This window comes from Arachis stenosperma, chromosome 7 (genome assembly GCF_014773155.1).
Source record: "Arachis stenosperma cultivar V10309 chromosome 7, arast.V10309.gnm1.PFL2, whole genome shotgun sequence".
In the NCBI taxonomy this organism is placed as follows: domain Eukaryota; kingdom Viridiplantae; phylum Streptophyta; class Magnoliopsida; order Fabales; family Fabaceae; genus Arachis; species Arachis stenosperma.
This window is the reverse complement of record NC_080383.1, coordinates 64,298,837-64,318,811: the sequence shown is the minus strand read 5'-3', so window position 1 is coordinate 64,318,811 and position 19,975 is coordinate 64,298,837. Positions and strand designations below refer to the sequence as shown.

General features: G+C 36.1%; 1 protein-coding gene, 1 long non-coding RNA gene and 1 other non-coding gene across 3 annotated transcripts; 2 read left to right on the top strand and 1 right to left on the bottom strand.

The window, feature by feature from the left end:
- The first annotated feature begins 802 nt into the window (after window positions 1-802).
- LOC130939857 (uncharacterized) lies at window positions 803-2,175 on the top strand. The gene is made up of 5 exons (XM_057867922.1): window positions 803-828; window positions 1,207-1,493; window positions 1,644-1,761; window positions 1,812-1,831; window positions 2,039-2,175. Exons 1-5 carry the CDS (start codon window positions 803-805, stop codon window positions 2,173-2,175), a joined length of 588 nt encoding a protein of 195 aa, XP_057723905.1.
- A 1,617-nt stretch (window positions 2,176-3,792) lies between these two features.
- LOC130940909 (uncharacterized) lies at window positions 3,793-4,430 on the top strand. Its single transcript, XR_009070461.1, has 3 exons — window positions 3,793-3,828; window positions 4,201-4,290; window positions 4,393-4,430. It is a non-coding gene; the product is annotated as an uncharacterized LOC130940909 (long non-coding RNA).
- Window positions 4,431-18,812: 14,382 nt separating this feature from the next.
- Window positions 18,813-18,920, bottom strand: LOC130942333 (small nucleolar RNA R71). The gene has a single exon (XR_009070908.1). It is a non-coding gene; the product is annotated as a small nucleolar RNA R71 (small nucleolar RNA).
- Between the last annotated feature and the right edge of the window lie 1,055 nt (window positions 18,921-19,975).

The window sequence follows — 19,975 nt, the reverse complement described above, 5'->3', positions numbered from 1 at the left end:
ACACACAAAATATCAGAGATCAGAGTTGTTCTTCTCTCCTTCAAGGAACTTCTCCGTTGCACGCATGAGCTTCTTCTTCTCCTTTCCTCACTCACAGCGCCACCGCCGCCACCCTAACCACCGCATCTACCTTCTTCTTCTCCTCTCTTTTAAACACTGAACCAGTAGAACACAGCCCCTGTCTCTCTCGTTCTTTCTCGTTCGCAGAACAAATCAAGCTTAAGCTCCTATTCTCTTCGTCTCAGGTGAGCTCCAGCACGCCGGCGCCACCCGCAGCAGCGTCTGTCCCCACCACCGCCGCACCTCTCTCTCTCCTTTTATCCCCACTCAGTTCTGGCTTGCATATCTTCTCAGCGCCGCAGCCATCATCTCCTCCAATCAATGCTTTCAGGTTTTGTTTTCAAAATTCTTTTAATTTCTATTAAGCTCAATTAATTTTGTTTAATTAGTTTGATTTTAGTAATTAGTTTAGTTAGATTTGTCTTCTGAATAGTGGATTTTTAGGTTTTGATTAGATTAGGTTTAGTTAGATTTGTTTTTTTCTGATTTTAGTAATTAGTTTGATTTAAAATTTGTTGTTGAAACTTTTTTCCTCATGATTTTTCAATTTTTGGTGTTTCCTTTCACTGCACTATCTTTTTTCTTTTGCTGCTACTCCTTGCTGCAGTGTGATAGTGATCCTTCTAAGAGGTTGATCGTGTTTTCCAGATGAGGTTCTTGAGCGTGTTATTGGGATGCTGAAATCAAGAAAGGACAGAAGCTCTGTGTCACTGGTTTGCAAGGAGTGGTACAACGCTGAGAGATGGTCAAGGAGGAACGTGTTCATAGGTAACTGCTACTCTGTGTGCCCTGAGATCTTAACCCAAAGGTTCCCGAACATAAGAAGTGTTACATTGAAAGGGAATCCACGTTTCTCTAAGGTAAAAAGATTATTGATCTTCTTAGTATGTTCCCTGCTGATGGAGTTTTCTTCATGTCCTTCTTTGCATGTATTTCAGTTTTTAATAATCCGGTGATGTTTGCTATTTTGATGTGAAATCCTTTGCCTTTTTTCTGCTCTGGATGATGTAATCAGGTTAATTGATGTGTTTAAGAACCATCAAAATGCCATGTTATAGAGGAGAATAATCTGAATGAGATATGTTTCAAGCATTAGGCAATAAATTAAGTATGGATAACATTGTATATTCTAACATGATATTACAGAACACTGGTGTTCTTGGTGCTCTGTGTGCTCTTTAGACTCACCTGCAAGCTCCAGAGGCTGAGATTTGAAGGGGTTCACAAGATCTTTGAAGGATGCGGCTCCGACGCCAGTCTCATATTCGGGGAACATGTGAGGATCAGGAAGCAGTTGTGGCTCACAAGCCATAGATACAGGTTCTTCATCATTGGCTGCTTGGTCACCATCACTGTTAGCCAGTTGGGTGCTCTCTTGCTCGTTCTTGCTTCTAAATCTGACAAGACCTTCTTCAATTTTGGAGATCTTCTGGTAATAACCATTCTATTATTTATCTATTCATCAAAGATGGACTTGAATTTGAATTCCTAACTTTATTTATATATATATATATATATATATATATATATATATATGTGTATATATATACATATATGTATGTATGTATATATATATATGTATATATGTTCAGCAGTGCAGTTGAGTGGGTTCATGCTGTGCCTGGTGGGTGCTGCAAGAATCACACACAGAGCTCAAGGGATAGTGGCAATAGCCACAAGATGGCACTTGTTAATAACTGAGTGATTATGCTGGATTATTTGTGCATGTTTTCATAATGTGCACATTACAGGCATGCAATTTATACAATAAGTCCATCTCTATGAAAATAATTTGTTTATATATGCAAGTTTGAAAATCCTACATAAGAAATAATGTTTAGCTGGCAATACATGCTGAAGCTGAACACGATAAAGATAAAAGTCATGTTTGGTCCAAAAAATATGAATGTCATTCAAAAAGAGATTGAAACCTCTTGCTCTATGATGCTTATGTTAGTCCCATTATTTTTCTTTGCAGTGACATACTTGCAGCATAACAAAGGGGGAATAACGCTCTATGGGTTTACACTTGACAGAGGATTGCTCCATACTCTTTTTGCCTTTGAGTTGTCTCTGGTACTTTGGATTCTGAGTAAGGTGGTTGTGTTGTCTTAACATTATTAATTTAGTCAAGTCCACAGAGAATGTTTATCATATGTACACAGCAAGGAATGTCTATAAATATATATGTGTACCCTGGTTTTGTTTTGTTATTATTATTGTATTTATATGCTAATGGTGAAAAGAGTAGTACATGCATGCTAGGAAATAGGAACTCTTGTTTTATAGATCGCCGGTCAATAACACTTTCAAATTAAACCTTCTACGTGACTACTTGAAACTATATATATAATTATATTGCTACTTGCTATCATGATTTCATCATTGGGAGAATCTTGACTAGTTAAGAACTATGTGTTGTTGAACCAAAATTCTCAGATTGAGCAATTGCTTTTAAACAAGTGCTTGTGTTTGCATTTGAATGAAATTGGATAACCCATAATCTGACTATGCTAACTGATTTTAATTTTCTGGTTTTCAAAACGTATTTTGTCTGTATTTAGGGAGACATGCAGTTTGCGTATGTTCTTCTTTTCAAAGGTTGACTGGGTTCATTAGTAAAGTCACTTTATTTCACTATAGCTAAGAAATATATAAATGATTGACTAATTCTTTTCTTCCCATAAGAGTTAGGATCATCTCCAATTCAATGGATTGCTGCTAGGTGGGACAATTGTATCAAAGCTAGCTTTAAATTGAGACTGTCCTTAAACCCATTATTTACTAAGGATCTGATTTTTGTTTTTTAAAGGCTACCTTATTCTATAGGGAGTTGCTTTTTACTTAGCTCAAAGTTATTATCACTACCTTTATCTTTTTCTTTATTCTTTTACATGAAAATGGAACTTTTTCCACTTTACCTATTATTCAATATTGGCAAAAATAATTTATATACAGTAAAGCGTAAAATCTATATAAATAAATAAAATAAATGTATCATGATCAACAATCATTATATTTGTATTTGAAGCCCAACTCTTAGGCATATGGAGATTCATCTTTCCGGGATTGCAAGCTAGCCTCTGAGGAAGCAATGGCTACAATAGTTAAAAATTTGCAGGTTTTGTTCCTTCACCTTTGTCAAGTCTTTGGACTTGCAGCTACTCTTGTGACTTAGTTTGATCTTCTATACCTCTATAATTTGCTTTATTTAAGTGTTAATTTGTGTTTCTCTGCCTCCTTTATCAGCTTATACATTGGCATATATAATGCCCTTGTGATCCACTCTTAGCTTTGAAACATTCAACTGAAAATCCCTCTGCTTTGGTATAATTGTTTATTTCTTCCCTTGTTTAGGGAGTGGATATCCAACTTGGAATGGCAATTGATAGTACCAAGGCCACTCTAGCTGTGAAGCGTAGATTTGCATGCGAAATGGTGAATTGAATACTATATAGGATTGGGAATTAATCATCTTTTCTGTTTACATCAATTTTCTTAGAACATAAGAATCCATTAGGCATGTTAATGTTCTTTGGAATTGCCAATGTGAATGATATTTTATTTTTGTTTTTTCGGTATTTCCTTTGTGCAATAGTTTCTACTGTTTGTTTACCTTCCTTTCTGACAAACTTCAAAATTGTTTTTTTTTTCCATTTTTCTTAATTTATTTCTGTTCAGGCAATTGTATCTATAAAGAAAGGTGCATATTTACTAAAGTGTGGTCACAGAGGAAAACCAAAGCTCTGCCCTTTCAGACTTTCCCCGGTAATAGGCATATTTGTGATGACACATTATTTCAATAATTTCTTTGCTTCTTCTGATAATTTCTTAATGATATGTGGCCTATGATTTTCATTACATTCTGTTCTTCAAATTTGTTCTATAAACATTAAATTTAGAGGTTTCGAAATCTTCCCCCTGTTAGATTCTCAATGGTCTCACTAGTGATTGAAACTTGTATTTGTTGTTTCTTATTGTTTTTTATTTTTACTGTTAACTACTAAATCCGTAATGCTATCTTCAATAAAACTCTACTTTGATCTGGAAACTATAGTTGCTTGCAATGCTAAATACTACTATCTATAAAGTTTCTTTAATTATGATGAAGATGTTAACATGTCTTCTCCCCTAATATAGGATGAGAGGAATTTGATTTGGTACTCAGGGCAGCAGGAAAAGCATTTGCGATTGAGTTCGGTTTCGAAGATTATTCAAGGGCAGGGAAATGTATGTAACAAACATCCATGGGCATGCTACCTTCTTGCTTGATGAATTTTCCAGATGAACCTGAAGTTTTGGTCTAATAATACAACACTAATCCTTTTTCAGATAAGGTGCCAAAGGCAAAATGAAGCTGAAAAGGAGTGCCATTCATTTTCGCTAATCTATGCTGACAGCGAACACTCTCTTGATCTGGTAATATTTGTGATTAGCACATTGCATATAACTGTATTTGTTTTCTTATATCCTTTTCAGGAGAGCAAGTTTTTGAAGTTCTTGGAATTTATTTGGAATCCCCTTTCTTGGGTTACGGAGGCTGCTGCTATAATGGCAATTGCTTTTGCTAATTGTGATGATTGAGTTTTATGCATGAATTAATTTTTATAGTTTGTTATGGCACAGTTGCATCTATGATTAACTGTTGCTGGCAGTAGCTAACTAAATGATACATCTGCATGGAATTAAATAACTTCAAACTGTTATTATGCTTGAGATTCCTTCTTCAGGGTCAATGGCTAGTCCCTTAAATTATTAATTTGTATATATCCCCCTTTTTCTAGAAAGCTTATCTAGTTAACTTGTGATCTTGGTTGAATCTTTTCAGGTTTGCTATGCAGAGATATTTGCTCTCATTCCCTAAGAATTGGATCTCACTCAATCTGACAAATAACTTGTATGCATGTTTGTTTTTATGCATTCTGTGCATGACCATGATTGAAGAGCATGCAAGCATCTCTCTTAAATGTGAGTGTTCCTGAAGAACAAATTAAATGTGCTTCAAGAGCATGCAAGCATCTCTCTCTCTTGCAGTTCTGTTTTAAAGTTGTGTTTTTGTTATCCTCCTTCACTTTTTCTTAATCCTATAAAACATTGCTAGGCTTCTGAAATATGTCCATATCCTATTTTTTGACACCAGGGAATTGCATATGCTCAATCCAATGTAAACAAATCAAAGAAGAAGAACTAGATGAACAAATACTTTCAAGTTTCAGCCACACAAGAGTCTACCATGGAGTGAAGAATCATGTAACTCAGATTAGATCGAAGAGTTTAAACTTTAAAGAGAGCATGAGGAAATAGTTTTAAAATTTAGGCTGAAAGTTCTGCCCTTCTCTGTTGTAGTTTAAAAGAAATTTTGGGGTATTTTTTTATAGAGACAGTGAGATATTGAATAATGGTGTTGAAAAATAACATCCAATTTTATAGGTATCATGTAATGAATATTATGTTTATCTATGTGATTTTTGGCTTTCATTTTTTCAATTTACAGTGTGTTTGATGGAGTAAATTTAGAAAACAAATCTAAAGTATTTATTTTCCAATAGAAAAATTAAAAAAATTTTCTATTTTACCTTACTGACGGATTTACAGACGGATTTTCTGTCTGTAATCATGATTTTCCAAAGTTTAAATTACAGACGGAAAATCTGTCGAAAAATTCGTCTGTAATTACAGACGGAAAATCCGTCTGAAAATCCGTCTGTAATTACAGACGGAAAATCCGTCTGAAAATCCGTCTGTAATTACAGACAGAAAATCCGTCTGTAAGTTCGTCGCCTTCAGGAAATGGAGGGAGAATTTACAGAGGGAAAATCCGTCGGTAACTGGTAAAAATCCGTCTGTAATTTTCCGACGGAAAAAAAATCCGTCGGTAAATAATTTCCGACGGGGCTTTTACAGAGGGACAAAATCCGTCGGTAATTTCGTCGGTAACCAAAAATCCGTCTGTAATAAAGACTAAATCTGTCTGTAAATCTGTCTGTATTAATCCATTTTCTAGTTGTGTCCACCATAAAACGGCTCTCTTTAATTATTATCATTTTTATCCCACCAAAAACAAGAAAATCCACAAAGTAAAACGGTAGCACCCATACTTACCAATCACCACAACTAAACCAAAGCTATTCAGGTAAATACTTGTATATTTTAGTGATTGCGTTTTTATCTTTTTTGAACTCTGAAAGTGTGAACAAGAATTTTTAAAAAATAGGCTAAGGTTTTGTAATTTTTTTTAGGTTATTTTGTTATTAATTAATAGTAAGTTAATTAATTGTTAGTAATAGTACCGGCGTTAATATAGCTGTTAGTTAGTATTAGGGTTAGTTTTAGTAAATTAATTATTGTTAGTGACTTAGTTACTGTTAGCGTTAGGTTAGTGTTATTTAAAATTTAAAATAATTGTTTTGAAAAATAAAATTATTTATGTATTAATAATTGATTATTACTAATGTATGTTTGGCCCTTTTTTTAAGAATTTTTTTACTTTATAATTGATTTATAACTTTATTAATTTAAAAAACAGAATTAAAAAAGAATTAGTTAATAATTTTCAGAAGTTTTTTAAATTTACGTAAAACATTAGTTTCAATAATTATTAATTTATATTTTAGTTTTGCTTGAAATATTTAATTAAATTCGAATTATCATAAAAAGTATTAAATATAGAATTATTTAATAATTATTTTAATTTTTTTATTTTACATAAAACATTAGTTAGTCAGTTTTGGTTGAAATATCTTCTAGTTAAATCTGAACTATTATTAGAAAATAGAATTAATTATAGTTACGTTATTTTTATTATTATTAATTTTTAGGATATATTAATTTTGGTTTTATTTTGGAATGTGTTTTTAATTAAAAAAATAGAATTATTAAAGATATATTAATAATAAATTTTCATTCATTTCAAATATTTTTTAGAAAAATATTTTAATTATTTAATATGTTCTTTTTAATGCAGAGTTTAAAAAAGAAAAAGATGGAAAAACGTGACATCATACGTGCTGAAGATCATATTGTAAAATATTTTCGACATCTTGTATATGTAAGTAATTTTTATGTTTATTGTAGTAGTTAATAATTAGTAGTTTATTTAGTAATCATCAATTATTAGAATATGTAGTGATTTAGTAAGTGTTGAATATAATAGTAGTCATGAACTGGTTATAGTGATTTACTATTAATGATTAATTTTTGTTTTCAAGGTTCAAGAAATTTTCACATGAGACACTTACACCAAATAGACTCATATGATAATAGAGTGGAAGAACAACCGAGAACGAGTGGGTTCTATTATGTTTCTCAAATTGGGAGGATCGTGTCTCATAGGTCGACTGTAGACGCACTGGTTGAAAGGTGGTGTCCGAAAATGCACACGTTTCATCTTCTATATGGCGAGTGCACGATCACTTTGGAAGACGTCGCAATGATTCTTAGACTCCGAACTGACGGTTTGCCGGTGACTGGATCAACCGATCATAGTACAAGTGGGTTAGAATTGTAGATGAGGATGAGGTTGATCAACTTGGTACAGGTGATGATATTGTGGGTGACGATTCTAGTTCAGGTAATTTAATTGCAATTATTGACTAGAATTGTTTTATCATTGATCTATATCGGTATTTGTGTTAGTGTATATTGAGTATGACTATATTTGTGTTATCCTATAGATGTCCAAGGTAAACGTAAAGGTTACAACCTTAGGGTTGATCTGGCCCATAAGAGTCGATCTAAATGGAGCCCATCATTGATCAAGAAAAAGGTCAAAAAGGGATGCTCTAAGGTGGCCGAAACTGTTGTTTTAATTCTCTACCCATTGTGTTGTTTTATTTAATTCTCTAATCAAAGCAAACTTGAAAATTAACTTAAGCAAAGTAAGTGTCACATGACTTAATACAAACACAAGGCTAGATAAAGTGTTGGATGCACCTCAAATGACAAACTACAATTGAACATAATACTATATATAATGACAAAAATGACTGAGATCACAAACTACAACTGAATATCATACTAAATAAGATGTTGGAAACAACTAAGGTCACAGACTACGAGAGCCGATCCACTAGCACTGGTTTCACCACGGCGTGGGCATCTGCTTTGGCAATGACCCTCACTGCCACAAAGCCTACAACGCCTAGGACCATGTAGATCACGAATATCCATCTCATTCAAGAAACGAGTTTTCTTAGGACGACCTTTGGCCACTCGCTTAAGGTGGGGTACGAGTCTTGGTCCTTAATGCACAGGACATGTTGTTGGGTTTCTTAGTGGCCTGAATCGGGTTTTGTATACCTTTCAAATCTCATCCATCGTGTAAACCTCGTGCACATACTGTTTCCAATTCAGGTGTTGGTTTGCACAGCAGGAAAATACATGGCGACATGGAATTCGATCTACCTGAAACTCACCACAATCACAATGCTGAAGGCGCAAGTTTACTGCAAACTCCAACCCACTTGGCATCTCGCGCACTTCAAAGACCTCGTTCTGCCTATCAAATAAGTTAACTTGGATGTTTCTCGCTGAGCGCTGATTTAACAGAATTTTCTGAGTTGCATATTCAGAGAATAGTTGTCCTGCAGTTATACGAGCCTCATCCTCAGCTCTCTTCCTTGTGAACAACGCATTTAGCCTGTAAAAAGTTACCTTAACAAGAGCTGTGACTGGAATATTGTGTGCCCCTTTCAATACTCCATTAATGCACTCCACGAGGTTAGTTGTCATATGGCCCCAACGATGTCCACCATCATACTACATTAATTCACTCTATTAGGTTAGTTTACATAAGACTAACTCTGATAAGCCAATCACAACTTGTTCCATACTATACGCATTTAGCATAGAATGTTGTTGGTTCTGATTCATATACCCTGTAATTAACTCCTCTTTGAATGGTATACTTTTTAACTGATGCAATAACAGCCTCTCTAGAGTGAAACTCAATTCCAACATCGAATTCACCGGTAGCTACAACAGCTGGGGCTACACCAATAATAAAACAAAAATAAATCTAAATAATATTCTATTAATAATAATAATAATAATGACAACAATAAATAGTTATAATAATTTAAAAAATAAAGAAAATACTAACATAAAAGCAAAACAAATAATAATATTACTGATGAGCGGATAATTTATACGCTTTTTGGCATTGTTTTTAGGTAGTTTTTAGTAAGTTCAAGCTACTTTTAGGGATGTTTTCATTAGTTTTTATGTTAAATTCATATTTCTGGACTTTACTATGAGTTTGTGTGTTTTTCTGTGATTTCAGGTCATTTCTGGCTGAAATTGAGGGACTTGAGCAAAACTCTGAAAGAGGCTGACAAAAGGACTGCTGATGCTGTTGGAATCTGACCTCCTTGCACTCGAAATAAATTTTCTGGAGCTACAGAACTCTAATTGGCGCGCTCTCAACGGCGTTGGAAAGTAGACATCCAGAGCTTTCCAGCAATATATAATAGTCCATACTTTATTCAGAAATTGATGACGTAACTTGGCATTGAACGCCAAGTACATGCTGCTGTCTAGAGTTAAACGCCAGAAAAACGTCATGATCCGGAGTTGAACGCCCAAAACACGTTATAAATTGGAGTTCAACTCCAAGAAAAGCCTCAACTCGTGAATAGATCAAGCTCAGTCCAAACATACACCAAGTGGTCCCCGGAAGTGGATTTATGCATCAATTACTTACTCATGTAAACCCTAGTAGCTAGTTTAGTATAAATAAGACTTTTGACTAATGTATTAGATGTCTTTTGACCACGTTTCATCTTTGGTCTCAGTTTTGTTTTATTCTTCATCTTAAGAGGCTATTGATCACGTTTTGGGGGCTGGCCATTCAGCCATGCCTGGACCTTTCACTTATATATTTTCAACGGTGGAGTTTCTGCACACCATAGATTAAGGGTGTGGAGCTCTACTGTACCTCAAGTATTAATGCAATTCTATTTTTCTTCCATTCAATTCAACTTGTTCTTATTCCAAGATATTCATTTGCACCCAAAAAACAATGATGAATGTGATGATTATGTGACGCTCATCATCATTCTCACCTATGAACGCGTGCCTGACAACCACCTCCGTTCTACATGCAACCGAGCTTGAATGTGTATCTCTTAGATTCCCCAACAGAATCTTCGTGGTATAAGCTAGATAGATGGTAGCATTCATGAGGATCCGGAAAGTCTAACCTTGTCTGTGGTATTCCGAGTAGGATCCTGGGAATCCGGAAAGTCTAACCTTATCTGTGGTATTCCGAGTAGGATTCTGGTAATGAATGACTGTGACGTGCTTCAGACTCGCAAGTGCTGGGCGTTAGTGACAGACGCAAAAGAATCAAGGGATTCTATTCCAGCAGGAGCGGGAACCAACCAGTGATTAGTCGTGCTGTGACAGAGCGCGTGAGCGTAGTTTTCACTGCGAGGATGGGATGTAGCCTTCGGCCAGTGTGATGCCTCCAGACAATTAGCCATGCGAGTGACAGCGCAGAGGACCATTTTCCAGAGAGGATACAAAGTAGCCATCGTCGAACGGTGAACCCCTATACACAGCTTGCCATGGAAAGGAGTAAGAAGGATTGAGTTGAAGCAGTAGGAAAGCAGGCGTTCTCGAGCCATACAGTATCTCCATTCGCCTATCTGAAATTCCTACCAATGAATCTGCATAAGTATTCTATCCCTTTTATTATTTATTTTAATTAATTATCTCATTCAATCATATGTAATCCGCCTGACTGAGATTTACAAGATGACCATAGCTTGCTTCATACCAACAATCTCTGTGGGATCGACCCTTACTCACGTAAGGTTTATTACTTGGACGACCCAGTACACTTGCTGGTAAGTTGAACGGAGTTGTGTCCACACGTGCCAATTTCAAATTCCATACAAGTACAAGAAGTACAAAGAGCATGGATAACAATTTCGTCCACCAAGTTTTTGGCGCCGTTGCCGGGGATTGTTCGAGTATGGACAACTGACGATTCATCTTGTTGCTCAGATTAGGTAATTTTCTTTTCAAAAATCTTTTTCAAAATTTTTCTTTTATTTTTCGTTTTTCAAAACTTTATTTTCGAAAAAAATTAATAAAAATCCAAAAAAAAAATTAGAAAATCATGAAAATCAAAAATATTTTGTGTTTCTTGTTTGAGTCTTGAGTCAATTTTTAAGTTTGGTGTCAATTGCATGCTAAAAAAATTTTTTTTTCTTGCATTTTTCGAAAATTCCATGCATTCATAGTGTTCTTCATGATCTTCAAGTTGTTCTTGACAAGTCTTCTTGTTTGATCTTGATAATTTCTTGTTTTGTGTTGTTTGTTGTTTTGCATGTGCATCTTTGCATTCATATTTTCAATGCATTGAAGATTTCTAAGTTTGGTGTCTTGCATGTTTTCTTTGCATCAAAAATTTTTCAAAATTATGTTCTTGATGTTCATCATGATCTTCAAAATGTTCTTGGTGTTCATCTTGACATTCATAGCATTCTTGCATGCATCATGTGTTTTGATCTAAAAATTTTCATGCATTGAGTGTTTTTGTTGTTTTTCTCTCTCATAATTAAAAAATTCAAAAATCAAAAAAATATCTTTTTCTTATTTTCCTCCAAATTTTTGAAATTTTGGGTTGACTTGGTCAAAAAAATTTTTAAAATTAGTTATTTCTAACAAGTCAAGTCAAAATTTCAATTTTAAAAATCTTATCTTTTCAAAATCTTTTTCAAAAATCATATCTTTTTCATTTTTTTATCATTTTCGAAAATTTCAAAAATATTTTTCAAATTATTTTCAAAATCTTTTCCTTATCTTTATATCAAATTTTCGAAAATTAGCTAACAATTAATGTGATTGGTTCAAAAATTTGAAGTTTGTTACTTTCTTGTTAAGAAAGGTTCAATCTTTAAGTTCTAGAATCTTATCTTGTAGTTTCTTGTTAGTGAAGTAAATAATTTCAAAATTTTTGAATTAAATCTTTTTATCTTTTATTTTATCTTTTTCAAAAATTTTATCTTTTTCAAAATTTGATTTCAAAATATCTTATCTAACTTATTATTTTCTTATCTTTTTCAAATTTGATTTCAAATCTTTTTCAATCAACTAACCAACTTTTTGTTTGTTTCTTATCTTTTTCAAAACCACCTAACTACTTTTCCCTCTCTAATTTTCGAAAATATCTCACCCCTTTTTCAAAAATTCTTTTTAATTAACTAATTGTTTCATGTTTTAATTTTAATTACATTTTATCTCTAATTTTCAAAAATTACTAATCTCTTTTTCAAAATTATTTTCGAAATCTCCCTTCTCTTCTCTTCTTCTATTTAATTATTTATTTACTAACACTTCTCTTCACCTTTCTTCATCTAAAAATCCGAACCATTCTTCTACATCCTTCTCTACTTTCTTCTTCTACTAACATAAAGGAATCTCTATACTGTGACATAGAGAATTCCTCTTTCTTTTCTTGTTTTCTTCTCTTTCATATGAGCAGGAACAGGGAAAAAGGCACTCTTGTTGAAATTGATCCAGAACCTGAAAGGACTCTGAAGAGGAAATTAAGAGAAGCTAAATTAAACTATTCTAAAGGTAACCTTTCAGAATTTTTCGAACAAGAGAAGGAGATGGCAGCCGAAAATAATAATAATGCAAGGAGAATGCTTGGTGACTTCACAAAGCCAACATCCAAATTTGATGGAAGAAGCATCTCCATTCCTGCCATTGGAGCCAATAACTTTGAGCTGAAACCTCAGCTAGTTGCCTTAATGCAACAAAACTGCAAGTTTTATGGACTTCCATCTGAAGATCCTTACCAGTTCTTAATTGAGTTCTTGCAGATCTGTGAGACTGTAAAGACGAATGGAGTTGATCCTGAAGTCTACAGACTCATGCTTTTCCCTTTTGCTGTAAGAGACAGAGCTAGAATATGGTTGGATTCACAACCCAAGGATAGCCTGGACTCCTGGGATAAGCTGGTCACTGCCTTCTTGGATAAATTCTTTCCTCCTCAAAAGCTGAGCAAGCTGAGAGTGGATGTTCAAACCTTCAAACAAAAAGATGGTGAATCCCTCTATGAAGCTTGGGAAAGATACAAGCAGCTGACCAAAAGATGTCCATCTGACATGTTTTCAGAATGGACCATATTAGATATATTCTATTATGGTCTATCTGAATTTTCGAAAATGTCATTGGACCATTCTGCAGGTAGATCTATTCACCTAAAGAAAATGCCTGAAGAGGCTCAGGAACTCATTGACATGGTTGCAAACAACCAATTCATGTACACTTCTGAGAGGAATTCCGTGAATAATGGGATACCTCAAAAGAAGGGAGTTCTTGAAATTGATGCTCTGAATGCCATATTGGCTCAGAACAAAGTGTTGACTCAACAGGTCAACATGATCTCTCAAAATCTGAATGGATGGCAACATGCATCCAACAGTACTAGAGAGGCAGCTTCTGAAGAAGCTTATGATCCTGAGAACCCTGCCATGGCAGAGGTTAATTATATGGGTGAACCTTATGGAAACACCTATAACTCATCATGGAGAAATCATCCAAATTTCTCATGGAAGGATCAACAAAAGCCTTAACAAGGCTTTAACAATGGTGGACGCAATAGGCTGAGCAATAGCAAGCCCTATCCATCATCTTCTCAGCAACAGACAGAGAATTCTGAACAAAACACCTCTAATTTAGCCAATCTAGTCTCTGATCTGTCAAAGGCCACTTTCAGTTTCATGAGTGAAACAAGATCCTCCATTAGAAATCTGGAGGCACAAGTGGGCCAGCTGAGTAAGAAAGTCACAGAAACTCCTCCCAGTATTCTCTCAAGCAATACAGATGAGAATCCAAAAAGAGAGTGCAAGGCTATTGATGTGATCAATATGGCCGAATGCACAAGGGAGGAGGAGGACGAAAATCCTAGTGAGGAAGACCTCCTGGGACGTCCCTCAAGCAAGAAGGAGTTTCCTATTAAGGATCCAAAGGAATCTGAGGCTCATATAGAGACCATAGAGATTCCACTAAATCTCCTTCTGCCATTCATGAGCTCCGAAGACTATTCTTCCTCTGAAGAGGATGAAGATGTAACTGGAGAGCAAGTTGCTCAATATTTAGGAGCTATCATGAAGCTGAATGCCAAGTTGTTTGGTAATGAGACTTGGGAAAGTGAACCTCCCTTGCTCATTAGTGAACTGGATACCTGGGTTCAGCAAATTCTACCTCAAAAGAAACAAGATCCTGGCAAATTCTTAATACCTTGCACCATAAGCACCATGAGCTTTGAAAAAGCTCTATGTGATCTGGGGTCAGGGATAAATCTTATGCCACTCTCTGTAATGGAGAAGCTGGGGATCATTGAGGTACAACCTGCCTTGTTCTCATTACAATTGGCAGACAAGTCATTGAGACAAGTTTATGGAATAGTAGAGGACGTGTTAGTAAAGGTTGAAGGCCTTTACATCCCTGCTGATTTCATAATCCTAGATACTAGGAAGGAAGAGGATGATTGCATCATCCTTGGAAGACCTTTCCTAGCCACAGCAGGAGCTGTGATAGATGTCAACAGAGGAGAATTAGTCCTTCAATTGAATGGGGAATACCTTGTGTTTAAGGCACATGGCCATCCCTCTGTGACAAAAGAGAGTAAGCATGAAGAGCTTCTCTCAGTTCAGAGTCAAGAAGAGCCCACACAGTCAAAACTCTAAGTTTGGTGTTGTGAGGCCACAACCAAACTCTAAGTTTGACCTGATCACCTTGTGGCTCCATGAGAGCCACTGTCAAGCTATTGACATTAAAGAAGCACTTGTTGGGAGGCAACCCAATTTTATTTATCTAATTTTTATTTTTTTTATTCTATATTATTGTTGATGAGCGGATAATTTATACACTTTTTGGCATTGTTTTTAGTATGTTTTTAGTAGTTTTAGTTTAGTTCTTAGTATTTTTATTAGTTTTTAGTTAAAATTCACTTTTCTGGACTTTACTATGAGTTTGTGTGTTTTTCTGTGATTTCAGGTATTTTCTGGCTGAAATTGAGGGACCTGAGCAAAAATCTGATTCAGAGACTGAAAAGGACTGCAGATGCCGTTGGATTCTGACCTCCCTGCACTCGAAGTGGATTTTCTGGAGCTACAGAAGCCCAATTGGCACGCTCTCAACGGCGTTGGAAAGTAGACATCCTGGGCTTTTCAGCAATATATGATAATCCATACTTTGCCCAAGATTTGATGGCCCAAACCGGCGTTCAAAGTCACCTCAAGAAATCCCAGCGTTAAACGCTGGAGCTGGCACCCAAATGGGAGTTAAACGCCCAAACTGGCACCAAAGCTGGCGTTTAACTCCAAGAAGAGTCTCTACACGAAAAATGCTTCATTGCTCAGCCCAAGCACACACCAAGTGGGCCCGAAAGTGGATTTTTATGTCATTTACTCATTTCTGTACACCTTAGGCTACTAGTTTTCTATAAGTAGGACCTTTTACTATTGTATAAAAAAATCTTCTGATCTTTGGAACCTTTTTCTTTAGATCTTTTGATCACTTTGGGAGGCTGGCCATTCGGCCATGCCTAGACCTTGTTCTTATGTATTTTCAACGGTGGAGTTTCTACACACCATAGATTAAGGTGTGGAGCTCTGCTGTACCTCGAGTATTAATGCAATTACTATTGTTCTTCCATTCAATTTCGCTTGTTCTTTGTCCAAGATATCACTTGTTCTTCAACTTGATGAAGGTGATGATTGACGCCCATCACCATTCTCACTCATGAACAAGGTGACTGACAACCATTCTTGTTCTACAAGCATCTGAGGCTTAGTGAATATCTCTTGGATTCCTGATTGCACGATGCATGGTTGATCGCCTGACAACCGAGTGCTCGCCTGACAAACGAGCCAACCATTCCGTGAGATCAGAGTCTTCGTGGTATAGGCAAGAACTGATGGCAGCATTCAAGAGAATCCGGAAGGTCTAACCTTGTCTGTGGTATTCTGAGTAGGATTCAATGACTGAATGACTGTGACGTGCTTCAAACTCCTAGCAGGCGGGGCGCTGGTGACAGACGCAAAAGTATCAATGGATATTATTCCGGCCTGACCGAGAACCGACAGCTGAATTCCGCGTGCCGTGACAGGGCATATGCAATCGCTTTCACTGAGAGGATGGGAGGTAGCCATTGACAACGGTGAAACCCTACACAAGCTTGCCATGGAAAGGAATAAGAAGGATTGGATGAAGGCAGTAGGAAAGCAGAGAGACGGAAGGGAAGGCATCTTCATGCGCTTATCTGAAGTTCCTACCAATGAATTACATAAGTATCACTATCTTTATCTTTTATGTTATTTTCGTTCATCATCATATACATTTGAGTTTGCCTGACTAAGATTTACAAGATGACCATAGCTTGCTTCAATACTAACAATCTCCGTGGGATCGACCCTTACTCACGTAAGGTATTACTTGGACGACCCAGTGCACTTGCTGGTTAGTTGTGCGAAGTTGTGTAATGCCATGGTATTGAGCTACCAAGTTTTTGGCGCCGTTGCCGGGGATTGTTCAAGTTTTGAGCAAGCTTTTGGTTACAATGCCAGGGATTGTTCTAGTTTGGACAACTGACGGTTCATCTTGTTGCTTAGATTAGGTATTTATTTTTTTCGAAATTCTTGAAGATGAATTCTAGAGTTTCATGATGATTTGTTGAAATCTGGCTGGCTGAGAAGCCATGTCTAATTTCATTGGACCGAGGTTTCAACTTATCACCACAAGAGCTTGTTGATTTTCATCAATTTTGCTTTTGGAGCAGTGATCTGCTAAGGCTTGGATGGCCTTTGGTCATGTCTAGTGTTTTGGACCGAAGCTTTCTTTGAAAGCTTGGCTGGCTGTGAAGCCATGTCTAATTCCTGGACCGGAGTCTTAGACTAGCATTGCACTGATTCCTGGAATTCTCATTAAGAATTTTGATATCCTTTTCCACTTAATTTTCGAAAAAACACAAAAAAAAAATCAAAAAAATCATAAAAACCAAAAATATTTGATGTTTCTTGCTTAAGTCTAGTGTCTCATCTTAAGTTTGGTGTCAATTGCATGCATTCATTCATGTGTCCTAAGGATCTTCAAGTAATTCTTGATGATTTCTTACTCTGATCTTTGAATTCTTTTGGCTTGAGTGTTTATGTGTCTCATAAAGTGTCAGTAGTATACAAACTGCTAAGTTTGGTGTCTTGCATGCATTGTTATTTGACTTTTGTTGCATTTTGATTATTAAAAAAATTCAAAAATATTTTTAATTTGTGTCTTTTCAAGTCAATGATACCAAGAATTGAAGATTCAGAACATGCTGCAGAGGAATTATACAGAAAAAGCTGAGCATTCAAAAATGCCCAGTGAAGAAGACAGACTGGCATTTAAACGCCAGCCAGGGTACCTGGTTGGGCGTTTAACGCCCAAAGAGGTAGCATTTTGGGCGTTAAACGCCAGAATGTATACCATTCTGGGCGTTTAACGCCAAGATGGTGCTAGGGGGAAGATTTTGTTTTCAAAATCAATTTTTTTCAAGTTTTCAAAGTTTTTCAAAATCAAATCTTTTTCAAATCATATCTTTTCAATCAAATGTTTTCAAAATCAATTTCTTTCCTTTTTCAAAAATGCTTCCTAACAATTAATGATTTGATTGAACATTTTTTGCCTTTTCTGTTGAGGAAGGTTTTATGTTTGAATCATATCTTTTTTTGTTAGGCAAGTCATTAATGTTTAAAATCAAATCTTTTACAAAATTGTTTTCAAAACATATCTTTTAAAATTGTTTTCAAATCATATCTTCTCAATCACATTTTTTTAAACCAATCATATCTTCTCAACCACATCTTTTTCAAAATAAGTTTTCAATCAAATCTTTTTAACTTCTAATTTCAAAATCTTTTTCAAAAATCACTTGATTTCTCTTCCACTTTCAGTTTTCGAAAATTATCAATCAATTTCTCAAAATGTTTTTAAAAAATCTTCTTAATTTAATTTTCAAAAATCCACTTCCCTCTCTCTCACATCCTTCTATTTATGGAGTACTACTCCTCCTTAATGCACAATTCGAACCCTATCTCATCAAGTTCGAATTCTTCTACCTTCTTTCTTCTATTTTTCTTTTCCTCTGACACTTCAAGGAATCTCTATACTGTGACATAGAGGATTCCACATTTTCTTTTTCTCTTCTCTTTCATATGAGCAGGAGCAGAGACAAAGGCATTCTTGTTGAAGCTGACCCTGAACCTGAGAGAACCTTGAAGCGAAAGCTAAGAGAAGCCAAGGCACAACTCTCTTTAGAGGACCTGACCGAATTCTTCAAAGAAGAAGAACACATGGCAGCCGAAAACAACAACAATGCCAACAATGCAAGGAAGGTGCTGGGTGACTTCACTGCACCTACTCCTGATTTCTATGGGAGAAGCATCTCTATCCCTGCCATTGGAGCAAACAACTTTGAGCTTAAGCCTCAATTAGTTTCTCTAATGCAACAGAATTGCAAGTTCCATGGACTTCCAATGGAAGATCCTCATCAGTTCTTAGCTGAATTCTTGCAAATCTGTGACACAGTCAAGACTAATGGGGTTGACCCTGAGGTCTATAGACTGATGCTATTCCCTTTTGCTGTAAGAGACAGAGCTAGAATATGGTTGGATTCTCAACCTAAAGAAAGCCTGGACTCTTGGGAAAAGCTAGTCAATGCCTTCTTGGCAAAGTTCTTTCCACCTCAAAGATGGAGTAAGCTTAGAGTGGAAGTCCGAACCTTCAGACAGAAGGATGGAGAATCCCTCTATGAAGCTTGGGAAAGGTACAAACAATTAATCAGAAAATGTCCCTCAGACATGCTTTCTGAATGGAGCATCATAGGTATTTTATATGATGGTCTCTCTGAACTATCCAAGATGTCTTTGGATAGCTCTGCTGGAGGATCTCTTCATCTGAAGAAGACGCCTACAGAAGCTCAGGAACTAATTGAAATGGTTGCAAATAACCAATTCATGTACACTTCTGAAAGGAATCCTGTGAACAATGGGACTAGTCAGAAGAAAGGAGTTCTTGAGATTGACACTCTGAATGCCATACTGGCTCAGAACAAGATACTGACTCAACAAGTCAATTTGATTTCTCAAAGTCTGTCTGGAATGCAAAATGCACCAAGCAGTACTAAGGATGCTTCATCTGAGGAAGAAGCTTATGATCCTGAGAATCCTTCAATGGAAGAGGTGAATTACCTAGGAGAACCCTATGGAAACACCTACAATTTTTCATGGAGAAATCACCCAAATTTCTCATGGAAGAATCAAGAGAGACCTCAACAAGGTTTCAATAACAATAATGGTGGAAGAAATAGGTTTAGCAATGGCAAGCCTTTTCCATCATCTTCTCAGCAACAGACAGAGAGTTCTAAGCAGAGTACTTCTGACTTAGCAACAATGGTCTCTGATCTAATCAAAACCACTCAAAGTTTCATGAATGAAACAAGGTCCTCCATTAGGAATTTGGAAGGACAAGTGGGTCAGCTGAGTAAGAAAGTTACTGAACTCCCTCCTAGTACTCTCCCAAGTAATACAGAAGAAAATCCAAAAGGAGAGTGCAAAGCCATAACCATGGCCGAATATGGAGAGGAAAGAGAGGAGGTGGACGCCACTGAGGATGACCTCAATGGGCGTGCACCAATCTCCTCTGAGTTCCCTGGTGCACGAAATTGCAATAACACTTTTGCAATCCCGCACAACTAACCAGCAAGTGCACTGGGTCGTCCAAGTAATACCTTGCGTGAGCAAGGGTCGATCCCACGGAGATTGTCGGCTTGAAGCAAGCTATGGTTATCTTGTAAATCTTAGTCAGGATATCAGAAATTATCAAGATTGATTGTAAAAAGCAAAAGAACATGAAAAAGGTA